Source organism: Oncorhynchus tshawytscha, linkage group LG10 (assembly GCF_018296145.1).
Source record: "Oncorhynchus tshawytscha isolate Ot180627B linkage group LG10, Otsh_v2.0, whole genome shotgun sequence".
Taxonomy (NCBI): domain Eukaryota; kingdom Metazoa; phylum Chordata; class Actinopteri; order Salmoniformes; family Salmonidae; genus Oncorhynchus; species Oncorhynchus tshawytscha.
In genome coordinates, this window is record NC_056438.1 from 11,256,742 (window position 1) to 11,283,618 (window position 26,877).

A 26,877-nucleotide genomic window follows, 5' to 3' on the forward strand; every position below is an offset into this window, starting at 1 on the left:
TCTCTTCTCTCTCTCTCTGCCCCTTTCTCTCTCTCTCTCTCTCTGCCCCTGCCTCTACGCTCTCTCTCTCTGCCCCTGCCTCTGCTCTCTCTCCTCTCTGCCCCCTGCCTCTCTCTCTCTCTCTCTCTCTCTCTGCCCCTGCCTGTCTCTCCCTCTCTCTCTCTCTGCCCCCCTGCCTCTCGCTCTCTCTCTCTCTGCCCTGCCTCTCGCTCTCTCTCTCTGCCTCTCTGCCCTCTGCCTTCTCCCTCTCTCTCTGCCCCCTGCCTCTCTCTCTCTCTCTGCCCCCTGCCTCTCTCTCTCTCTCTGCCTCTCTCTCTCTTCTTGGCCCCCTGCTCTCTGCTCTCTCTCTCTCTCTGCCCCCTGCCTCTCGCTCTCTGCTCTCTCTCTCTCTCTCTCTCTCTGCCCCTGCCTCTCTCTCTCTCTCTCTCTCTGCCCCCTGCCTCTCGCTCTCTCTCTCTCTGCCCCCTGCCTCTCGCTCTCTCTCTCTCTCTCTCTCTCTCTGCCCCCTGCCTCTCCTCTCTCTCTCTCTCCCTCTGCCCTCTGCTTCTCGCTCTCTCTCTGCCCCCCTGCCTCTCTCTCTCTCTCTGCCCCTGCCTCTCTCTCTCTCTCTGCCCCCTGCCTCTCTCTCTCTCTCTCTCTCTCTGCCCCTGCCTCTCGCTCTCTCTCTCTCTCTCTGCCCCTGCCTCTCGCTCTCTCTCTCTCTCTCTCTGCCCCTGCCTCTCGCTCTCTCTCTCTCTCTCTGCCCCCTGCCTCTCGCTCTCTCTCTCTCTCTGCCCCCTGCCTCTCGCTCTCTCTCTCTCTCTCTCTCTGCCCCCCTGCCTCTCGCTCTCTCTCTCGCTCTCTCTCTCTCTCTCTGCCCTCTGCTTCTTCGCTCTCTCTCTGCCCCCTGCCTCTCTCTCTCTCTCTGCCCCCTGCCTCTCGCTCTCTCTCTCTCTCTCTCTCTCTCTCTCTGCCCCCTGCCTCTCTCTCTCTCTCTCTGCCCCCTGCCCCTCTGCCCCCTGCCTCTCGCTCTCTCTCTCTCTCTGCCCCCTGCCTCTGCTCTCTCTCTCTCTCTCTCTGCCCCCTGCCTCTCGCTCTCTCTCTCTCTCTCTCTGCCCCCTGCCTCTCGCTCTCTCTCTCTCTCTCTCTCCTGCCCCCTGCCCCTCTGCCTCTGCCCCCTGCCTCTCGCTCTCAAGCTCTCTCTCTCTCTCTCTGCCCCCTGCCTCTCGCTCTCAACTCTCTCTCTCTCTCTCTGCCCCTGCCTCTCTCTCTCTCTCCTCTGCCCCCTACCTCTCGCTCTCTCTCTCTCTCTCTCTCTCTCTCTCTGCCCCTGCCTCTCGCTCTCGCTCTCTCTCTCTCTGCCCCCTGCCTCTCAGCGCTCTCTCTCTCTCTGCCCCCTGCCTCTCGCTCTCTCTCTCTCTCTCTCTCTGCCCCCTGCCTCTGCTCTCTCTCTCTCTCTCTCTGCCCCCTGCCTCTCGCTCTCTCTCTGCTCTCTCTCTCCCCTGCCTCTCGCTCTCTCTCTCTCGCTCTCTCTCTCTCCCCCTGCCTCTCTCTCTCTCTCTCTGCCCCTGCCTCTCGCTCTCTCTCTGCCCCCTGCCTCTCTCTCTCTCGCTCTCTCTCTCTCTGCCCCCTGCCTCTCGCTCTCTCTGCCCCCTGCCTCTCTCTCTCTCTGCCCCTGCCTCTCTCTCTCTGCCTCTCTCTGCCCCCTGCCTCTCTCTCTCTCTCTCTCTCTGCCCCCTGCCTCTCTCGCTCTCTCTGCCCCCTGCCTCTCTCGCTCTCTCTGCCCCCTGCCTCTCTCGCTCTCTCTGCCCCTGCCTCTCTCGCTCTCTCTGCCCCCTGCCTCTCTCGCTCTCTCTGCCCCCTGCTCTCGCTCTCTCCAGCCCCCCTGCCTCTCTGGCTCTCTCCAGCCCCCTGCCTCTCTCGCTCTCTCTGCCCCCCTGCCTCTCTGCTCTCTCTGCCCCCTGCCTCTCTCTGCCTCTGCCCCCTGCCTCTCTCGCTCTCTCTGCCCCCTGTCTCTCGCTCTCTCTGCCCCCTGCCTCTCTCGCTCTCTCTGCCCCCTGCCTCTCTCTGCCCCCTGCCTCTCTGCCTCTGCCCCTCTCTCTGCCCCCTGCCTCTCTCGCTCTCTCTGCCCCTGCCTCTCTCGCTCTCTCTGCTCCCTGCCTCTCTCTCTCCTGCCCCCTTTCTCTCTCTCCAGCCCCCTGCCGCTCTCTCTCTCTCTCCAGCCCCCTGCCTCTCTCTGTCCCCTGTCTTTGCTGACATTGTGTTGTTGATCTGAAGTGAGCAGTTAACAATCACCAACTAGATTAGACTGATGCCTTGTGCCCCTGGTCTGAACTGTCCAATCTTTTTTTTTTACTCTCCTTTCTCCCTCCCTGACTTGGTAATGTGCTCGTGTCAGGACCAGCGACAAACAGAGAATGATCCCGTCCCCACTGTGTCAGTGGGCGTGCCAGCGTCCGTTATCGTCAGCAGCAACAGCAGCTTTGGCCAAGCCTCCTCGGGCCATGACAGCCAATTAGCTGAGACAGCAGTGGTAAACCAGGTAGACAACAAGCCCCTTTATGCTAAGCCCCACCCCCTGTTGCTGCTACTGCCACTCTGCGTTAGGACGTTGTGTTTACCTGCAGGCTTCTCTCTCTGTCTTGCTCTCGTTCGCCAGCTAGATCTCTGCGTGTTTCTCATCTGTACCTTCCATCTCAGTTCATCCTGACCATAGACCTGGTGGCTGTTTCCTCTCTAAATCACCATTCTAATCCATCTGTTTCCTCTCTAAATCACCATTCCAATCCATCTGTTTCCTTTCTAAATCACCATTCCAATCCATCTGTTTCCTCTCTGAATCACCATTCCAATCCATCTGTTTCCTCTCTGAATCACCATTCCAATCCATCTGTTTCCTCTCTAAATCACCATTCCAATCCATCTGTTTCCTCTCTGAATCACCATTCCAATCCATCTGTTTCCTCTCTAAATCACCATTCCAATCCATCTGTTTCCTCTCTGAATCACCATTCCAATCCATCTGTTTCCTCTCTGAATCACCATTCCAATCCATCTGTTTCCTTTCTAAATCACCATTCCAATCCATCTGTTTCCTCTCTGAATCACCATTCCAATCCATCTGTTTCCTCTCTGAATCACCATTCCAATCCATCTGTTTCCTCTCTAAATCACCATTCCAATCCATCTGTTTCCTCTCTGAATCACCATTCCAATCCATCTGTTTCCTCTCTAAATCACCATTCCAATCCATCTCTGTTCATCTTGTGTGTGGGTGATTAAAGTAGGGTTAGGAAGTATTCACAAACCTTTATTTCCACATTTTGTTACAATGAAGGTACCATGTTCATCTGTACAAACAATAGTACACAAGTATAAACACCATGGGACCACGCAGCCGTCATAACGCTCAGGAAGGAGACGCGTTCTGTCTCCTAGAGATGAACGTACTTTGGTGCGAAAAGTGCAAATCAATCCAAGAACAACAGCAAAGGACCTTGTGAAGATGCTGGAGGAAACAGGTACAAAGGATCTATATCCACAGTAAAACGAGTCCTATATCGACATAACCTGAAAGGCCGCTCAGCAAGGAAGAAGACACTGCTCCAAAACCGCCATAAAAAAGCCAGACTACAGTTTGCAACTGCACATAGGGACAAAGATAGTACTTTTTGTAGAAATGTCCTCTGGTCCGATGAAATAAAAATGGAACCGTTTGGCCATAATGACCATCGTTATGTTTGGAGGAAAAAGGGGTAGGCTTGCAAGCCGAAGAACACCATCCCAACCGTGAAGCACGGGGGTGGCAGCATCATGTTGTGGGGGTGCTTTGCTGCAGGAGGGACTGGTGCACTTCACAAAATAGATGGCATCATGAGGTTGGAAAATTATGTGAAAATATTGAAGCAACATCTCAAGACATCAGTCAGGAAGTTAAAGCTTGGTCGCAAATGGGTCTTCCAAATGGACAATGACCCCAAACATACTTCCAAAGTTGTGGCAAAAAGGCTTAAGGACATCAAAATCAAGGTATTGGAATGGCCATCACAAAGCATAATCACATAGAAAATCTGTGTAGAACTGAAAAAGCGTGTGTGAGCAAAGAGGCCTACAAACCTGACTCAGTTACACCAACTTTGTCAGGAGGAATGGGCTGAAATTCACCCAACTTATTGTGGGAAGCTTGTGGAAGGCTACCTGAAACGTTTGACCCAAGTTTTACAATTTGAAGGCAATGCTACCAAATACTACTGGGAATGTGATGAAATAAATAAAAGCTGAAATAAATCATTCTCTCTACTATTATTCTGACATTTCACGTTCTTCAATAGGTTGTGATTTTAACTGACCTAAAACAGGGAATTCTTACTAGGATTAAATGTCAGGAGTTGTGATACTGAGTTTAAATGTATTTGCCTAAGGTGTATGTAAATATTAGTGTGGCTAGCTTCACAACCCGGTCCGGTCGAGCCTCACTAGCCAAATGAAGCTAGCTGGCTGCTAATAACCCTGTTGCCAAAGGCTAACGTTAAGTCACTGGCTAGCTATTTATTTTCTTGAGCTGAAGTTCAATTTCAATAGGCGAACAACTAGTGGCTACCTAGTTAATACTTACAAGGATTCCTAAATCATTGCTAAGAATAGTGAAAACGACTGCAATTTCTACTGGTCATTGTTTTCAGGCTGGTTGTATTGGTGCTAGCTAGGTACCAAGCTAAAGCTAGCTTCCCCAGAAGCTTCAGTCAAACAAATGATGCTTTATTACCAACGCGGTTTTGTAAACACACCGTTCATGGCCAGTGATTTCTGACTTTTTTGTTTAGCTTCGACAGAGTAGCACTATCTTTTTGACACGCAAAGACCCAAACAGCGTTCCATGGTATGTTGTGAAGCTAATAGCAGTGACGCTATTACTGTATAACCCCGGTAGGGCAACATCTGAAAAATGTTAAGTGTTAAGTGCTCGACCAGTCGGCGAAAGCCAACATCACCCACAATGGAGAACAGTTGATTGTCAAAGGCAATGAATTCCATTACCTTGGCGTTAATGGATTTTGCCTTTTGAGTTGTCTTGCTGAAGTTTTGTTATTCTTTCAAATGACTGTGCGTGTGCAACCTGTAGACGTTTCTTGGTCTCGTGTATCGTGTGAGTCAGTAGCTCTGGTCCAGTGCGTCAGGGTGCTACCCACATACCAGTCGTCCCAGTAGCTCTGGTCCAGTGCGTCAGGGTGCTACGCACATACCATTCGGCCCAGTGGCTCTGGTCCAGTGCGTCAGGGTGCTACGCTCATACCAGTCGTCCCAGTAGCTCTGGTCCAGTGCGTCAGGGTGCTACGCACATACCAGTCGTCCCAGTAGCTCTGGTCCAGTGCGTCAGGGTGCTACGCACATACCAGTCGTCCCAGTAGCTCTGGTCCAGTGCGTCAGGGTGCTACGCACATACCAGTCGGCCCAGTAGCTCTGGTCCAGTGCGTCAGGGTGCTACGCACATACCAGTCGTCCCAGTAGCTCTGGTCCAGTGCGTCAGGGTGCTACGCACATACCAGTCGGCCCAGTAGCTCTGGTCCAGTGCGTCAGGGTGCTACGCACATACCAGTCGGCCCATTAGCTCTGGTACAGTGCGTCAGGGTGCTACGCACATACTGGTCCAGGACGTAATGTAAACCACTGGTACTTGTGCAGCTAGCTAGTACACGCAAGCTAGTTCACACTAGGTAGTTGGCTAGTACACACTAAGTAGTTGGCTAGTACACACTACCTACCCTATTAAAATATTTTATGCATTTTCACCACCAACGCCGTTGGTGACAGTGACACACTGTCCTCTCTGGTGTAAATATTACTAATTACTACTACTTCTTTAAATATGACTATTTACTACTACTACTTTAAATATGACTATTTACTACTACTACTTTAAATATGACTATTTACTACTACTACTTTAAATATTACCATCTACTACTACTACTACTACTACTACTACTACTACTACTATAAATATGACTATTTATTACTATTTTAAATATTACTATTTACTACTACTTTAAATATTACCATTTACTACTACTACTATAAATATGACTATTTATTACTACTTTAAATATTACTATTTACTACTACTATTTTAAATATTACTATTTATTACTACTATTTTAAATATTACTATCTACTACTACTTTAAATATTACCATTTACTACTACTACTATAAATATTACTATTTATTACTATTTTATATATTACTATTTACTACTATTACTACTTTAAATATGACCATTTACTATTACTACTTTAAATATGACCATTTACTATTACTACTTTAAATATGACCATTTACTATTACTACTTTAAATATGACCATTTACTATTACTACTTTAAATATGACCATTTTCTATTACTACTTTAAATATGACCATTTACTACTACTACTACTTTAAATATTACTATTTACTACTACTAATTTGAATATTACTATTTACTACTACTTTGAATATTACTATAAACTACTACTACTACTTTAAATATTACTATTTATTACTACTATTTACTACTACTTTGAATATTACTATTTACTACTACTTTAAATATTAGTATTTTAAATATTACTATTTACTACTACTTTAAATATTACCATTTACTACTACTACTACTATAAATATTACTTTTTATTACTACTTTAAATATTACTATTTACTACTACTTTAAATATTACTATTTATTACTACTATTTTAAATATTACTACCTACTACTTTAAATATTACCATTTACTACTACTACTACTACTACTATAAATATTACTATTTATTACTATTTTATATATTACTATTTACTACTATTACTATTACTACTTTAAATATGACCATTTACTACTACTACTACTACTATAAATATTACTATTTTATATATTACTATTTACTACTACTACTACTACTTTAAATATGACCATTTACTACTACTACTACTTTAAATATTACTATCTACTACTACTTTAAATATTACCATTTACTACTACTACTATAAATATTACTATTTATTACTATTTTATATATTACTACTTACTACTACTACTACTTTAAATATGACCATTTACTACTACTACTACTACTTTAAATATTACTATTTACTACTACTACTTTAAATATTACTATTTACAACTACTTTGAATATTACTATAAACTACTATTTACTACTACTTATTTGAATATTACTATTTACTACTACTTTGAATATTACTATAAACTACTACTACTACTTTAAATATTACTATTTATTACTACTATTTACTACTACTTTGAATATTACTATTTACTACTACTTTAAATATTAGTATTTTAAATATTACTATTTACTACTACTTTAAATATTACCATTTACTACTACTACTACTATAAATATTACTTTTTATTACTACTTTAAATATTACTATTTACTACTACTTTAAATATTACTATTTATTACTACTATTTTAAATATTACTACCTACTACTTTAAATATTACCATTTACTACTACTACTACTACTACTATAAATATTACTATTTATTACTATTTTATATATTACTATTTACTACTATTACTATTACTACTTTAAATATGACCATTTACTACTACTACTACTACTATAAATATTACTATTTTATATATTACTATTTACTACTACTACTACTTTAAATATGACCATTTACTACTACTACTACTTTAAATATTACTATCTACTACTACTTTAAATATTACCATTTACTACTACTACTACTACTATAAATATTACTATTTATTACTATTTTATATATTACTATTTACTACTACTACTACTTTAAATATGACCATTTACTACTACTACTATTTTAAATATTACTATCTACTACTACTTTAAATATTACCATTTACTACTACTACTACTACTATAAATATTACTATTTATTACTATTTTATATATTACTATTTACTACTACTACTACTTTAAATATGACCATTTAATACTACTACTACTACTACTTTAAATATTACTATTTACAACTACTTTGAATATTACTATAAACTACTATTTACTACTACTTATTTGAATATTACTATTTACTACTACTTTGAATATTACTATAAACTACTACTACTACTTTAAATATTACTATTTATTACTACTATTTACTACTACTTTGAATATTACTATTTACTACTACTTTAAATATTAGTATTTTAAATATTACTATTTACTACTACTTTAAATATGACCATTTACTACTACTACTTTAAATATGACCATTTACTACCTCTACTACTTTAAATATTACTATTTACTACTACTACTTTAAATATTACTATTTACAACTACTTTGAATATTACTATAAACTACTATTTACTACTACTTTGAATATTACTATTTACTACTACTTTAAATATTAGTATTTTAAATATTACTATTTACTACTACTTTAAATATTACTATTAAATATTACTATTTACTACTACTTTGAATATTACTATTTACTACTACTACTACTTTAAATATCACTATTTACTACTACTTTAAATATTACTATTAAAAATTACTATTTACTACTACTTTGAATATTACTATTTACTACTACTACTACTTTAAATATGACCATCTACTACTACTACTACTACTTTAAATATTACTATTTACTACTACTACTTTAAATATTACTATTTACAACTACTTTGAATATTACTATAAACTACTATTTACTACTACTTATTTGAATATTACTATTTACTACTACTTTGAATATTACTATAAACTACTACTACTACTTTAAATATTACTATTTATTACTACTATTTACTACTACTTTGAATATTACTATTTACTACTACTTTAAATATTAGTATTTTAAATATTACTATTTACTACTACTTTAAATATGACCATTTACTACTACTACTTTAAATATGACCATTTACTACCTCTACTACTTTAAATATTACTATTTACTACTACTACTTTAAATATTACTATTTACAACTACTTTGAATATTACTATAAACTACTATTTACTACTACTTTGAATATTACTATTAAATATTACTATTTACTACTACCTTAAATATTACTATTTACTACTACTACCTTAAATATTACTATCTACTACTACTACTACTTTAAATATTACTATTTACTACTACCTTAAATATTACTATTACTCCTACTACTTTAAATATTACTATTTACTACTACTACTTTAAATATGACTATTTACTACTACTACTTTAAATATTACTATTTACCACTACTACTACTTTAAATATTACTATTACTGCTACTACTTTAAATGTTACTATTTACTACTACTACCATTTTAAATATTACTATTTACTGCTACTTTAAATATTACTTTTGACTATTACTACTACTTTAAATATTACTATTTACCACTACTACTTTAAATATTACTATATACCACTACTACTACTTTAAATATTACTATTACTTCTACTACTTTAAATATTACTATTTACTACTACTACTTTAAATATTACTATTTACTACTAGTCCTTTAAATATTACTATTTACTACTACTACTTTAAATATTACTACTACTACTTTAAATATTACTATTTACTACTACTACTACTTTAAATATGACTATTACTACTACTCCTTTAAATATTACTATTTACTACTACTACTCCTTTAAATATGACCATTTACTACTACTACTACTATAAATATGACTATTTATTACTACTTTAAATATTACTATTTACTACTACTACTACTTTAAATATGACCATCTACTACTACTACTACTATAAATATTACTATTTATTACTACTTTAAATATTACTATTTACTACTACTCCTACTTTAAATATTACTATTTACTACTACTGCAAGTATTACTATTTACTACTACTACTGCAAGTATTACTATTTACCACTACTTTAAATATTACTACTACTTCTTTAAATATTACTATTTACTACTACTACTTTAAATATTACCATCTACTACTACTACTTAAATGTTACCATCTACTACTACTACTTTAAATATTACCATCTACTACTACTACTACTACTACTACTACTTTAAATATGACCATTTACTACTACTACTACTATAAATATTACTATTTATTACTACTTTAAATATTACTATTTATTACTACTTTAAATATTACTATTTACTACTACTACTTTAAATATTACTATTTACTATTTCTACTACTTTAAATATTACTATTTACTATTACTACTACTTTAAATATTACTATTTACCACTACTACTTTAAATATTACTATTTATCACTACCACTACTTTAAATATTACTATTTACTACTACTCCTACTTTAAATATTACTATTTACTACTACTGCAAGTATTACTATTTACTACTACTACTTTAAATATTACTATTTACCACTACTACTTTAAATATTACTATTTACCACTATTTTAAATATGACTATTACTACTACTTCTTTAAATATTACTATTTACTACTACTACTGCTACTACTTTAAATATTTCTTCTACTACTTTAAATATTACTGTTTACTACCACTACTACTACTACAAATAGTAGTACTACCTATACTACTTTAAATATTACCATCTACTTCTACTACTACTTTAAATATTACCATCTACTACTACTACTACTACTACTTTAAATATTACTATTAATACCTTTTTTTGCTTGATGTCCTATACCTACCTGACCTGTTTAAAATGCAGTTCCACATGTTCTAGCATAACTTGTGGTGTTTGGAACCTAAATATCATGTTTGTTTCCTCTGTGTTGGTTTCTGACGTGTTTCCTGTTTGTTTTGACCTCTAACCCCAGATGCCCCAGGCGGGTGGCCAGCAGCAGCAACTGAAGCTCCAGAGCCTGTCCCCCTCCCAGCCCCTCGCCTCCCACACTGCCCTTCCTCTGTCGGACAGCCCCCTGCCCTCCCCCCTCCACATGCATTCCCCCCAGTCCTGGCCCCCTTCTCAACCCCAGACCCCCGCCCGATCCTGCACCCCCTCCTCTCTTCCCCAATGTTCATTATCCAGAACCAGATACCAGGCCACTCCCAGCCTGCCCCACAACAACAACAACAGATACACCTCCAGCCCCGGCCCTCCCAGCCTGCTCTCTACGAACCGGATGTCCCCCTCCCTCTCGCTCCCCCAAACCCCCCAGATCCTCCAGGCCCCTCTGGCAGGGCTCCAGTTCACTGCTAGCCAGGTGGGGGACCCCGGGGGTGGGGTGTTGAAGACCCAGGTCTTAACAGCAGAGCGGCAGCACCGCCTGCAGCTGGTTGGTGCTCAGCCCTCTCCACAACAGAAACACCAGGTGTGAAGGAACACACTTCACTGCTCAGATGTTTTGACTTGCTGCTACCTGAGTGTTTATCAAAGTATTCGAATAATCAATTTTCTCTCTTTATTCATGCTCAGGTGCAACAGAACATTCTACTACAGGCCAAAAGGCAGCAGCAAAGCCAGCCCCAACCCCAACCGCATGGTGGTCAACAACAAGACGTGCCTGCTCCTCAGTCATCTGTGCTGGTCAAGACTCCTGCCACAGGTCAGAAAGAAACAACATCACTACTATGAAATGTGTTCCTGATCTGACTCCCATCTCTTTTCAGCATTCAATGATGTGTTGTCAGGAGCTCTTGTGACCCAGGGGGGCGTGGCTCCAGCTAACCAGCCTGGTCAACAGTCACTACACCAGGCTGTGCAGGTAGGTAACACCTACCGATGCTCAACCCTCATCTCAACCGTTTGACTCCTTTAAATTCAAAAAGCTTTATTGGCCATCAAATAGAAATAAATATGAATTTGTTCTTAACTGACTGGATAAATAAAGGTTCAATAGTATTGTTTTACTATCCCTCTTTCCTCTGCCAGGTGGGGGGGATGGAGTCCGTGTCAGGTCTGAGTCAGATGACCTCTACACAGCAGACTTTCAGCCCTGGTCTGGCCTCTCTACAAACACAGGTCAGGAGACCCTCAACCAATCCTGCTGGCTTCCATTTCTGACTCTATTTAATCACCTGTCTAATCAATCTGGTTCTGATGCTGTGATGGATGCTGTGTCTTGTTCACCTGACAGACTGCTGCTATGAAGTTGCCTTTCAGTATGGCTAAACCCAGCAAGGAAGCCAGGTATGCTCCTGTATCATTCTCCTGGAACGTATTTCTGATCTCTTTTTTTATGTGATGTTTGTTTGTGAGCATGAGTGTTGTCCTACCGCTTGTTAAAAGTAAGGTCACAAGACTGAATTGCCAATCTTCCTCGACCCTGTGTGGTGTGTGCAGGATGTTGGAACAGCTGAGGAAGCAGCAGGGCTCAGTCCTCCACCCAGACTACAGATCTTCCTTCCAGTGCTTTGAAGACACCCTGACCGGCCTGGTGCCTTACCACCTCTACCAGGGCACTGCCACCCCACCACACGACTACGACAGAGGTACACACACCCTGACCCGCCTGGTGCCTTACCACCTCTACCAGGGCACCGCCACCGCACCACACGACTACCACAGAGGTACACACACACTGCTGTTAACATGTGTATTTGTGATTGGTGGGGATTGATACAGTATTATAAACTGGGTGGTTTGAACCCTGAATGCTGATTGGCTGACAGCAGTGGTATATATTGACCGTATACCACGGGTATGACAACTTATTTTTACTGTTGTAATTACATTGGTAACCAGTTTACAATAGCAATAAGGCTCTTCAGCATTTGTGGTACATGGCCAATTTACCACGGCTATGGGCCGCGTTGCGTCGTGCCCAAGAACAGTCATTAGCCGTGGTATATTGGCCATATACTTTGACTCCAAGTATCGATTTGTAATACAAGGTAGGTAGCGTTAGCTAGCGCTAGTTTGCTGTACCTGTGCCAAAACTCCTGTGTTTTCATCCTATAGCTCTCCATATTCTTTTTAAATAGTGAATAGTGCTGAGCGATCAACCTGTCTAGGACTGGCGGAACCCCGTTCCGCTAGCGGAACCCCTCGCCAACAGCCAATGAAATTGCAGGGCGCCAAATACAAACCAACAGAAATCTCATAAATCAAATTTCTCAAACATACAAGTATTAGGCACCATTTTAAAGATACAATTCTTGTTAATCCAGCCACAGTGTCTGATTTAAAAAAAAAACATTTTTTAAATGCTTTACAGCAAAAGCTCCACAAACGATTATGTTAGGTCACCACCAACTCACAGAAAAACACAGCCATTTTTCCAGCCAAAGAGAGCAGTCACAAAAAGCACAAATATAGATCAAATTAATCACTAACCTTTGATGATCTTCATCAGATGACACTCATAGGACTTCACGTTACACAATACATGTATGTTTTGTTCGGTAAAGTGCATATTTATATCCAAAAATCTTATTTTACATTGGCGTGTTACGTTCAGAAGTTCCAAAACATGCCGTGATATTGCAGAGAGCCACATAAATTCACAGAAATACTCATAATAAATGTTGATGAAAATACAAGTGTTATGCATGGAACTTTACACTTCTCCTTAATGCAACCGCTGTGTCAGATTTCCAAAAAACTTTACGGAAAAAGCAAACCATGCAATAATATGAGAACGGCGCTCAGAGCCCAAACCAGCCAGAGAAATATCCGCATTGTTGGATAGTCAACATTATTCATAAATAGCATTATAAATATTCACTTACCTTTGATGATCTTCATCAGAATGCACTCCCAGGAATCGCAGTTCCACAATAAATGCTTGTTGTGTTCGATAATGTCCATCATTTATGTCCATTAGCTTCTTTTGTTAGGGCGTTTGGTAAACAAATCCAAAAGCGCGATCTGGTCGATTCGGACGAAACGTTCAAAAAGTTATATTACAGGTCGAAGAAACTTGTCAAATCAATCTTTAGGATGTTTTTATCATAAAAGTTCAATAATGTTCCAACTGGAGAATTCCATTGTCTGTAGAAAAGTAAGGGAACGAGAGCTACCTCTCAAGACAAAGTGCGTGACTGAGAACGAGGCTGTAGGCAGACCTCTTAGTCCAACAACTCTCATCCGGTCCCCCTTCACATGAGCAGGCTGAAACAACATTCTAAAGACAGTTGACATCTAGTGGGAGCCTTAGGAAGTGCCAAATAACCCATATCCCACTGTGTATTCGATAAGGGTGAGTTCAAAAACTACAAACCTCAGATTTCCCACTTCCTTTTTGGATTTCTTCTCAGGTTTTTGCCTGCCATATGAGTTATGTTATACTCAGACATCATTCAAACAGTTTAGAAACGTATGTGTTTTCTATCCAATACTAATAATAATATGCATATATTAGCATCTGGGACTGAATAGGAGGCAGTTCACTTTGGGCACGCTATTCATCCAAAAGTGAAAATGCTGCCCCCTATCCCAAACAAGTTAACGGGAAATGTCTGTTATTTTGGGGTTTTTTAATCAACTAATTGACCTACATCGGTGAAATATTTGAATTCCATTTTGTTTCTTTCTGTGAGTTTGATGTGCTGTTTCTGTAGAGATAAATCAGATGTAGCCTGAACTGTACTATGTAGCAGGAAGTTGTAGTTTCCAACAGCCCAATATTCAGCATAGTTTAGCGCAGAAAACGTGGTAATTAACTACAATGACCATAATCTATTTCGCGCTCTGCTTAAACTTGTCCGGTCTGTGCGGAGCAGACGCGCAGACTAGGAAGAGAATTGCAGTACATGTAGAATCGTGAGAATTGCAATACATGTCGTATCGGCACCTAAGAATGATTCCATCGTATCGCCATGTCCCTGGCATTTCCCAGCCCTAAACGTATGAAACTCCAAGCCCTAATTATGTACCATTGGTTCCCACTGTCTGATCTCCACCTCCCTGTTCCATATTATCTCCCCTTCAGTGGATGATGAGTTTGAGAGGGTTTCCAGCCAGCTCCTGAAGAGAACGCAGGCTATGCTGGATAAATACAGACACCTCCTTTTTGAGGAATCAACGGTAAGATATTATATTACCTTGTTATTTAAGTTATTTGCTTCCTGCTACAGCCCTCCCTCACTAGGGTTCCTTCTCCAGGTGATTTACCTGTTCTGTCTCCTGCTACAGCCCTCCCTCACTAGGGTTCCTTCTCCAGGTGATTTACCTGTTCTGTCTCCTGCTACTACAGCCCTCCCTCACTAGGGTTCCTTCTCCAGGTGATTTACCTGTTCTGTCTCCTGCTACAGCCCTCCCTCACTAGGGTTCCTTCTCCAGGTGATTTACCTGTTCTGTCTCCTGCTACTACAGCCCTCCCTCACTAGGGTTCCTTCTCCAGGTGATTTACCTGTTCTGTCTCCTGCTACAGCCCTCCCTCACTAGGGTTCCTTCTCCAGGTGATTTACCTGTTCTGTCTCCTGCTACAGCCCTCCCTCACTAGGGTTCCTTCTCTGGGTCATTTACCTGTTCTGTCTCCTGCTACAGCCCTCCCTCACTAGGGTTCCTTCTCTGGGTCATTTACCTGTTCTGTCTCCTGCTACAGCCCTCCCTCACTAGGGTTCCTTCTCTGGGTCATTTACCTGTTCTGTCTCCTGCTACAGCCCTCCCTCACTAGGGTTCCTTCTCTGGGTCATTTACCTGTTCTGTCTCCTGCTACAGCCCTCCCTCACTAGGGTTCCTTCTCCAGGTGATTTACCTGTTCCGTCTGTTCAGTGTCTACTCTTTCTCCCTCACTAGGATTGTCTCGCTAACTTTTGTGTTATGGTTGATTGATTAGCTGGCTGTGATGCTGTTTGGTTTCACAGCGCCTTGGCCCATCAGCTGAGATGGTAATGATGGACAGGATGTTTATTCAGGAAGAGAAGATCTCTCTGGGACAGGACCGCATCCTCGCCAGAGACAGGCCTGGTAACAAATCTTTATCTAATATAAATACAGGGCATTCGGAAAGTTTTCAGACCCCTTAACTTTTTCCACATTTTGTTACGTTACAGCCTTATTCTAAAATGGAATAATACCTTTCCCCCCCATCAATCTACACACACTACCCCATAATGACAAAGCAAAAACTGTTTTTTAGACATTTTTGCTAATGTAAATATCACCTTTACATAAGTATTCAGACCCTTTACCTCAGTACTTTGTTGAAGCACATCTGGCAGCGATTACAGCCTCAATTCTTCTTTAGTATGATGCTACAAGCTTGGCATTTGGGAGTTTGTCTCATTCTTCTCTGCAGATCCTGTCAAGCTCTGTCAGGTTAGACGTTGTGCGTCTCTGCACAGCTATGTTCAGGTGTCTCGAAAGATGTTCAATCGGGTTCTATGCCTATATCTAATACGCATGCCTATATCTAATATACATCCCTATATCTATTATACATATCTAATATACATGCCTATATCTAATATACATATCTAATATACATGCCTATATCTAATATGCATGACTATATCTAATATACATATCTAATATACATGCCTATATCTAATATACATGGCTATATCTAATACGTATGCCTATATCTGATACGCATGCCTATATCTAATATGCATGACTATATCTAATATACATACAGTGCCTTGCGAAAAAATTCGGCCCCCTTGAACTTTGCGACCTTTTGCCACATTTCAGGCTTCAAACATAAAGATATAAAACTGTATTTTTTTGTGAAGAATCAACAACAAGTGGGACACAATCATGAAGTGGAACGACATTTATTGGATATTTCAAACCTTTTTAACAAATCAAAAACTGAAAAATTGGGCGTGCAAAATTATTCAGCCCCTTTACTTTCAGTGCAGCAAACTCTCTCCAGAAGTTCAGTGAGGATCTCTGAATGATCCAATGTTGACCTAAATGACTAATGATGATAAATACAATCCACCTGTGTGTAATCAAGTCTCCGTATAAATGCACCTGCACTGTGATAGTCTCAGAGGTCCGTTAAAAGCGCAGTGAGCATCATGAAGAACAAGGAACACACCAGGCAGGTCCAAGATACTGTTGTGAAGAAGTTTAAAGCCGGATTTGGATACAAAAAGATTTCCCAAGCTTTAAACATCCCAAGGAGCACTGTGCAAGCGATAATATTGAAATGGAAGGAGTATCAGACCACTGCAAATCTACCAAAACCTGGCCGTCCCTCTAAACTTTCAGCTCATACAAGGAGAAGACTGATCAGAGATGCAGCCAAGAGGCCCATGATCACTCTGGATGAACTGCAGAGATCTACAGCTGAGGTGGGAGACTCTGTCCATAGGACAACAATCAGTCGTATATTGCACAAATCTGGCCTTTATGGAAGAGTGGCAAGAAGAAAGCCATTTCTTAACGATATCCATAAAAAGTGTTGTTTAAAGTTTGCCACAAGCCACCTGGGAGACACACCAAACATGTGGAAGAAGGTGCTCTGGTCAGATGAAACCAAAATTGAACTTTTTGGCAACAATGCAAAACGTTATGTTTGTCGTAAAAGCAACACAGCTCATCACCCTGAACACACCATCCCCACTGTCAAACATGGTGGTGGCAGCATCATGGTTTGGGCCTGCTTTTCTTCAGCAGGGACAGGGAAGATGGTTAAAATTGATGGGAAGATGGATGGAGCCAAATACAGGACCATTCTGGAAGAAAACCTGATGGAGTCTGCAAAAGACATGAGACTGGGACGGAGATTTGTCTTCCAACAAGACAATGATCCAAAACATAAAGCAAAATCTACAATGTAATGGTTCAAAAATAAACATATCCAGGTGTTAGAATGGCCAAGTCAAAGTCCAGACCTGAATCCAATCGAGAATCTGTGGAAAGAACTGAAAACTGCTGTTCACAAATGCTCTCCATCCAACCTCACTGAGCTCGAGCTGTTTTGCAAGGAGGAATGGGAAAAAATGTCAGTCTCTCGATGTGCAAAACTGATAGACATACCCCAAGCGACTTACAGCTGTAATCGCAGCAAAAGGTGGCGCTACAAAGTATTAACTTAAGGGGGCTGAATAATTTTGCACGCCCAATTTTTCAGTTTTTGATTTGTTAAAAAAGTTTGAAATATCCAATAAATGTCGTTCCACTTCATGATTGTGTCCCACTTGTTGTTGATTCTTCACAAAAAAATACAGTTTTATATCTTTATGTTTGAAGCCTGAAATGTGGCAAAAGGTCGCAAAGTTCAAGGGGGCCGAATACTTTCGCAAGGCACTGCATCTAATATACATGCCTAGATCTAATATACATGCCTATATTTAATATACATGCCTATATTTAATATACTTGCCTATATTTAATATACTTGCCTATATTTAATATACATTCCTATTTGTTCCTATTTCTAATATATTTAATATACATGCCTATATCTAATATACATGCCTATATTTAATATGCATGCCTATATTTAATATACATGCCTATATCTAATATACATGCCTATACGTACCTATTTCTATTATATATTTAATATACATGCCTATATTTAATATACATGCCTATATTTAATATACATGCCTATATATAATATACATGCCTATATTTAATATACATGCCTATATCTAATATACATGCCTATATCTAATATACACGCCTATACTTAATATGCATGCCTATATCTAATATACATGCCTATATCTAATATACATGCCTATGCCTATACATATCTGTATCTGATATACATGCCTATATCTAAAATGCATACATGTATCAAATAAGCATGCATATTTCTAAAATACATACCTAAATCTAATTATACATGCCTATATCTAATATACATGCCTATGACTATACATACCCGTATCTAATATGCATACCTACGTTCTGAATTTTACATACACTTAGGTTGGAGTCATTAACTTGTTTTTCAACCATTCCACACATTACTTGTTAACAAACTATAGTTAAGGAAAGTGGGTTAGGACACCTACTTTGTGCATGACAGAAGTAATTTTTCCAACATTTGTTTACAGACAGATTATTTCACTTATAATTCACTATTACAATTCCAGTGGGTCAGAAGTTTACATACACTAAGTTGACTGTGCTTTTAAAAAGCTTGGAAAATTCCAGAAAATTATGTCATGGCTTTAGAAGCTTCTGATAGACTAATTGACATAATTTGAGTCAATTGGAGGTGTACCTGTGGATGTATTTCAAGGCCCACCTTCCAACTCAGTGCCTCTTTGCTTGACATCATGGGAAAATCAAAAAAAATCAGCCATGACCTCAAAAAAAATTTGTAGACCTCCACAAATCTGTTTCATCCAAGGGAGCAATTTCCTAAAGCCTGAAGGTACCACCTTCATCTGTACAAACAATAGTATGCAAGTATAAACACCATGGGATCACGCAGCCGTCGTACCTCTCAGGAAGGAGATGCATTCTGTCTCCTAGAGATGAACGTACTTTGGTACGAAAAGTGCAAATCAATCCCAGAACAACAGCAAATTACCTTGTGAAGATGCTGGAGGAAACAGGTACAAAAGTATCAATATCTACAGTTAAGCAAGTCCTATATCGACATAACCTGAAAGGCCGCTCAAAAAGGAAGAAGCCAATGCTCCAAAACCGCCATAAAAAAAGCCATACTACGGTTTGCAACTGCACGTGAGGATAAAGATTGTACTTTTTGGAGAAATGTCCTCTGGTCTGATGAAACAAAATATAACTTTTTGGCCATAATGACCATCGTTATGTTTGGAGGAAAAAGGGGCAGGCTTGCAAGCCCAAGAACACCATCCCAACTGTGAAGAACAAGGTGGCAGCATCATGTTGTGGGGGTGATTTGCTGCAGGAGGGTCTGATGCAATTCACAAAATAGATGGCATCATGTGGAAGGAAATATATGTGGATATATTGAAGCAACATCTCAACTGGTCGCAAATGGGTCTTCCAAGTGGACATTGACCCCAAGCATACTTCCAAAGTTGTGGAAAAATGGCTTAAGGACAACAAAGTCGAGGTATGGGAGTGGCCATCACAAAGGCCCTGACCTCAATCCCATAGCAAATTTGTGGGCAGAACTGAAAAAGCGTGTGCGAGCAAGGAGGCTTACAAACCTAACTCAGTTACACCAGCTCTGTCAGGACGAATGGGCCAAAATTCACCCAACCTATTGTGGGAAGCTTGTGTATGGCTACACAAAACGTTTGACCCAAGTTAAACTATTTAAAGGCAATGCTACCAAATACTAATTGAGTATATGTAAACTTCTGACCTACTGGGAATGTGATGAAAGAAATAAAAACTGAAATAAATTATTCTCTCTACTATTATTCTGACATGTCACATTCTTCAAATAAAGTGGTGATCCTAACTGACCTAAAACAGGGAATTTGTACTAGGATTAAATGTCAGGAATTGTGAAACTGAGTTTAAATGTATTTGCCTAAGGTGTATGTAAACTTCCGACTTCAACTGTACATACCTATATCTAATATACATATTTATCTAATATACATACCTGTATCTAATATACATATTTATCTAATATGCATACATATATCTAATATGCACACCTATATCTAATATACATACCTATATCTAATATACATACCTATATCTAATATACATACCTATTTCTAATGTACATATATCTAATATACATATTTATCTAATTTACATACCTATATCTAATATGCATACCTATATCTAATATACATACCTATTTCTAATGTACATATATCTAATATACATATTTATCTAATTTACATACCTATATCTAATATACATATCTAATATACCTATCTATATCTAATATACATAAGCATATCTAATATTATTATATATATATTTTTTTTTTTACCTTTTATTTAACTAGGCAAGTCAGTTAAGAACAAATTCTTATTTTTATTTCCGTGCTTCTACACCTGCATTGCTTGCTGTTTGGGGTTTTAGGCTGGGTTTCTGTACAGCACTTTGAGATATCAGCTGATGTACGAAGGGCTATATAAATAAATTTGATTTGATATTTTCTATGACGGCCTAGGAACAGTGGGTTAACTGCCTGTTCAGGGGCAGAACGACAGATTTGTACCTTGTCAGCTCGGGGATTTGAACTTGCAACCTTTCGGTTACTAGTCCAACGCTCTACCCTGCCGCACTCAGCAAAAAAATAAACTTCCCATATCTTCATTGTAAAAGGTTTAAACACTGTTTCCCATGCTTGTTCAATGAACCATAAACAATTTATGAACATGCACCTGTGGAACGGTCATTAAGACACTAACAGCTTACAGAAGGTAGGCAATTAAGGTCACAGTTATAAAAACTTTGGACACTAAAGAGGCCTTTCTACTGACTGAAAAAAAAACAAAAGAAAGATGCCCAGGGTCCCTGCTCATCTGCGTGAATGTGCCTTTGGCATGTTGCAAGGAGGCATGAGGACTGCAGATGTGGCCAGGGCAATAAATTGCAATGTCCGTACTGTGAGACACCTAAGACAGGGAGACGGGACGGACAGCTGATCGTCCTCGCAGTGGCAGACCACGTGTAACAACACCTGCACAGGATCGGTACATCCGAACATCACACCTGCGGGACAGGTACAGGATGGCAACAACAACTGCCTGAGTTACACCAGGAACGCACAATCCCTCCATCAGTGCTCAGACTGTCCGCAATAGGCTGAAAGAGGCTGGACTGAGGGCCTGTAGGCCTGTTGTAAGGCCGGTCCTCACCAGACATCACCGGCAACAACATTGTCTATGGGCACAACCCCATGTTCGCTGGTCTAGACAGGACTGGCAAAAAGTGCTCTTCACTGACGAGTCGCGGTTTTGTCTCACCAGAGGTGATTGTCGGATTTGCTTTTATCGCCAAAGGAATGAGCGTTACACCGAGGCCTGTACTCTGGAGCGGGATCGATTTGGAGGTGGAGGGTCCGTCATGGTCTGGAGCGGTGTGTCACAGCATCATCGGACTGAGCTTGTTGTCAATGCAGGTAGTCTCATAGCTGTGCGTTACAGGGAAGACATCCTCCTCCCTCATGTGGTACCCTTCCTGCAGGCTCATCCTGACATGACCCTCCAGCGTGACAATGCCATCAGCCATACTGCTCGATCTGTGCGTGATTTCCTGCAAGACAGGAATGTCAGTGTTCTGCCATGGCCAGCGAAGAGGGCTGGAGCCATTCCCTCCAGAAATGTCCGGGAACTTGCAGGTGCCTTGGTGGAAGAGTGGGGTAATATCTCACAGCAAGAACTGTCAAATCTGGTGCAGTCCATGAGGAGGAGATGCACTGCAGTATTAATGCAGCTGGTGGCCACACCAGATACTGACTGTTACTTTTGGTCCCCCCCTTTGTTCAGGACACATTATTCCATTTCTGTTCGTCACATGTCTGTGGAACTTGTTCATTTTTTGTCTCAGTGGTTGAATCTTGTGTTCATAGAAATATTTACACGTTAAGTTGCTGAAAATAAACACAGTTGACAGCGAGAGGACGTTTCCTTTTTTAGCTGAGTTTATATTAGATATAGGTATGTATATTAGATGTATATTATGTCTGTGTATATATACATATAAAGTCGGAAGTTTACAGCTTAGCCAAATAACTTTAAACTCAGTTTTTCACAATTTCTGATATTTAATCCTAGTAAAAATTCCCTGCTTAGGTCAGTTAGGATCACCACTTTATTTATTTGAAGAATGTGAAATAATAGTAGAGTGATTTATTTCAGCTTTTATTTCTTTCATCACATTCCCAGCGGGTCTGAAGTTTAGATACCTATACTCATACAAGAGTGTGCCAAGCTGTCATCAAGACAAAGGGTGGCTGTTGAAGAATCTACAATGTAACATTTATTTACACTTTTTTTAACACTTTGGTTACTACATGATTCCATATGTGTTATTTCATAGTTCTGATGTCTTCATTTTTATTCTACAATGTAGAAAATAGTACAAACTTTTGAATTATCAAACTGGCCCTCCTGTCTACAGCCGAGAAGCACATAGCCAGAATAGTTTTGACCGAACTGTCGTATGTGTAATAGCTTTACCTTTGGTCTGGTCTGTCATCTCTGATTCATCTGATAACTTCCATATCTCTCTCTCTCTCTCCAGATGAGTATGTGGCCAACTCAAGGATGATGGAGATTGAGAGTGGAGCTGCCAACATGGCCCAGTCCAAGCTTCAGCTACAGTCCCAGCTCCACCATAAGCCCCTGTCCCATCCTCAGCCCCTGTCCCAGTCCCATCCTCAGCCCCTGTCCCAGCCCCATCCTCAGCTCCATTCCGAGCCCCAGCTCCAGTCCGAGCCTCATCCTCAGCCCCTGTCCCAGCCCCATCCTGAACCCCTGTCCCAGCCCCATCCTGAACCCCAGCCTCATCCTGAACCCCTGTCCCAGCCCCATCCTGAACCCCAGCCCCATCCTGAACCCCAGCCCCATCCTCAGCCCCTGTCCCAGCCCCATCCTGAACCTCAGCCCCGTTCCCAGCCTCAGCCCCATCCTCAGCCCCTGTCCCAGCCCCATCCTGAACCCCAGCCCCATCCTCAGCCCCTGTCCCAGCCCCATCCTGAACCTCAGCCCCGTTCCCAGCCTCAGCCCCAGTGGTTTGAGCCCAGCCCCGTAAGGAGTGTTGTTGCCCCTGCTCCAGCCCCAACACCGATCCAGGACCACTTCCCCTCCACCAAGCTGGTGATAAAGCAGGGAGGAGCGGGGGCGTCTGTCTCCTGGTCCAGCTCCCCAGCTCCTGTGGCCAGGCCGGGGTCAGGGGTTAGACAGACAGCCGACACCCAGAGTCACAGCTCCTCCTTCAGCCGCGCTCCTCCACCTCCCTCCCGTCACTCACCCCACCACCCTTTCTCCTCCTCTCGTCCAGCTGAGGATGATGATACTCTCCCCCGGAGGACCAGTAAACCCCCCATGAAGACGTACGCCGCCCGCCCACGCATCGGCTTGAAGCTCAAGATCAAGCAGGAGGCGGGGTTTAGTAAGGTGGTGCAGAACACCGCCCTCGACCCGGTCCACACGCCATCCACACCCAACCCTAAGCCACAGCCACTCCCTACCACCCTGCCCCACCCGGCGCCGCCACTCCCTACCACCCTGCCCCAACCGGCACCGGCACTCACTACCACCCTGCCCCAACCGGCACCGGCACTCCCTACCACCCTGCCCCAACCGGCACCGGCACTCCCTACCACCCTGCCCCACCCGGTGCCGGCACTCCCTACCCCACGACCCCAACCGGCGCCGGCACTCCCTACCCCACGACCCCAACCGGCGCCGGCACTCCCTACCCCACGACCCCAACCGACGCCGGCACTCCCTACCCCACGACCCCAACCGACGCCGGCACTCCCTACCACACGACCCCAACCGACGCCGGCACTCCCTAAAGCCCAAGCAGCAGCACGAGCCACGCCGCCTACTATAACTGTCATTAGGACTCCTCCCCCTAGCTGTAACACAGCCTCCTCAGCAATGGTCTCCATAGCAACCACACAGGCGACCCCCAGCCCACAGAGAGTCACAGCGCCCACATCTTCCTCCACGGCTCAGATGAACGGAGCGTTAGAACATCACAATGTGGGTGGAGTCAAGCGTAACACTGCCTCCACGGCCACTTCCCCTCAGACCACCTGCCGCCTGCCTCTACGGAAGACTTACCGGGAGAACATCAGCCCCCGCGTCCGACCGGGCGTACCGGGAGGAGGAGGAGACAGTGTCCCGTACCCCCGTCCCTCCCCCTCGCCCCCCAATTCTCCCCCCACCCTCCTCACCCTCTCCCTCCTCAGAGGGGACAGTGATCACCAGCATGAAGCTGGAGAAGAGAGGAGGCAGCCCCAGGGAGGGGGGCTCCCACACAGAGCTCAGCCGGGAGGCCCTGAGGCTGGGGAACTCCTCCCCCTCCTCTCCTGGCCTAGTGCAGGGCATCACAAACACCCAGCAGCATCTCTCAGACAGAGAGGAGGAGAGGGGGAGAGAAGGGGATCATTGGGACAGAGGGGCGGACATGGGGAGGTATAAGAGGGTGAGCAGTAAAAACCACCAGAGTTCAGGTGACGGCGGTGGGGGTGATACGTTCAGAATGGACCAGCATGCCCCTGGGCCCCCTTCCTCGCCGCCAGACACTTCTTGTTACAGAGACTCATCACTTCCTGCTAAGCGCTGTAAGTCAGACTCTCCTGTCATGGACAACGCCTCCTTCTCCTCCGGCTCCCCGCCACACGATGAGTCTCTTAACGAGCACCTGCAGTGTGCCATCGACACCATCCTCAACTTGCAGGGCCAGGACCAGGGGCCCACACCGCGCAGAGCCAAAGGGGGCTCCGTCAGGCCACACCACCACCACCACAGCCAGCGACCCACGGCCCCCCAGCCCTCCTCACACACATACAGACCCTCAGTCTCCTCTTCATCTTCATCCTCTCTGGCCCATCACTCTCAGGTTGGAGGCAGAGGACTGGTGCCACAGACTCACAGCAGATAACACACACAACAGTTGGGACTGAAGAGAGGAGAGAGGAATAACTCTCACTGCTCTGACAAGCTCAGTTGACCTTGTTTGTCCATCTGAATGTTGTTTACTTTACAACATGACACAATGCTCACAGTCTCTGGATGGATGAATGGTGATGACTCTCTGTAAAAAGGTATGCTTTACTCTGTGGCAGTACCCTCTGCTCTCTCAACTACACTCAATCATCAGTTTGATTCATTTGTCTCCAGTTGTTTTGTATTATTGAAGGTTTTTCTTTTTCATTCCCACTGTATTCCATTCCTTAGTCATCATGTTATAGCTGCTGCCTGCCTGTCTGTATAACAAATAAGACCTGGGTCATGTTCAGTAGGTATAAAACAGGAGAAAACTACAGGAACTTGTCCAATAATAAGAGATTTGTTTTTCTGTGACTAAATGTTTGCTCTACTGAATATAATCAAGGCAAGACTGCATAGAACTCCCTAAAGCCTCTCTTCAGTAGGTAAACCACACATGGAGGAGAGGCTTGTTTTAGCGATCTCTTCATCACTACAGATCCATGTCTCTTTTTCCATATTCTGACTTCTATCATCACCACAAATACACTTTCTGGTTCCAGCTGTTCAATTCTTCTTAGCTAGATGGTTAGGTTGTGTTTCTTTCAAATACATGTTGTAGTATGGTTAAATGTTGAGGTGGTTGGCTGACTTTCTGGTTGACTGTTGAGGCTGGTGCTCTCTTTAAGAACCCTATTACTGTAATGACAATGAAACATGTAATTATGAAATCACCTTTACATGTTAAAACATGTCCTCTGGTTGTCCTGATCATGGCTGACGTTCAGTAGGCTAGGATGCATTTCAGTTAACATGGCCACATTTATCAAATCTCTTATTCTCTCCTTCGCCCCTCTGTCACTGTCCCCCCCATCCCTATCTTCAAAGCCTGTTGGACAATTCAAACGCAGAAACATGGACAAACAAACAATAATGTACAAAAAAAGAGAATTTGAAGTATAGTATTAGATTAATTTTGTATTGTATTTATTGTGTATAATGACACTTTAAAAAATAAAACTGTAAATTAAATCTTTTATGAAAGTTTGTGCTTATAATCCTTTTAGGTGGGTCTAATCCTGGCTGCTGATTGGTTCAAACCGTGTTTCAGCCGGTATCTATATGGCTATGACATTGAAATGTCTGTTTACTGTTCCATCTCCCTGCACATCGTGTGCATTCTATGGCATCATTTCCCTCAACAGCACAGAGGATCATGTTGATGAGATGACTGAGCTCAGAGAGAGGTGTGCCCAGAAAGTGGAATTGAGAGCAAGAAATGAAGTGTGGAGCATGCATCTCTGCTCATGGTGCACTTGATGTATGATCTCTGTCTGCTCACAAATCTACAATGACATTAAAGAAGGTACAGTATTTAGAAACTCTGACATTGGCAGCCTTATTGACCAATCATAGCACTGCTTTTTGTTACAATGCCATTGATTTGCTAGCTAAATGGAAGGTGGGACTCATGATCATC

General features: G+C 41.9%; 1 protein-coding gene across 4 annotated transcripts in view; it reads left to right on the forward strand.

Annotated features, from left to right (window-relative positions):
* Positions 1–25,450, forward strand: part of LOC112240184 (BRD4-interacting chromatin-remodeling complex-associated protein) — a 70,514-nt gene extending 45,064 nt beyond the window's left edge. For 2 of the 4 annotated variants that reach the window (XM_042328114.1, XM_042328115.1), the window contains 10 exons: positions 2,378–2,521; positions 10,793–11,287; positions 11,392–11,521; positions 11,586–11,680; positions 11,848–11,937; positions 12,053–12,105; positions 12,259–12,485; positions 14,849–14,943; positions 15,726–15,828; positions 22,978–25,450. In XM_042328114.1, the coding sequence (XP_042184048.1) occupies positions 2,378–2,521; positions 10,793–11,287; positions 11,392–11,521; positions 11,586–11,680; positions 11,848–11,937; positions 12,053–12,105; positions 12,259–12,485; positions 14,849–14,943; positions 15,726–15,828; positions 22,978–24,887 (3,342 nt within the window). In that variant the 3' untranslated portion in view covers positions 24,888–25,450. The remainder of the gene's footprint in view (positions 1–2,377; positions 2,522–10,792; positions 11,288–11,391; positions 11,522–11,585; positions 11,681–11,847; positions 11,938–12,052; positions 12,106–12,258; positions 12,486–14,848; positions 14,944–15,725; positions 15,829–22,977) is intronic. The other 2 variants (XM_042328116.1, XM_042328117.1) reach the window with 2 other exon arrangements.
* Positions 25,451–26,877: the final 1,427 nt, after the last annotated feature.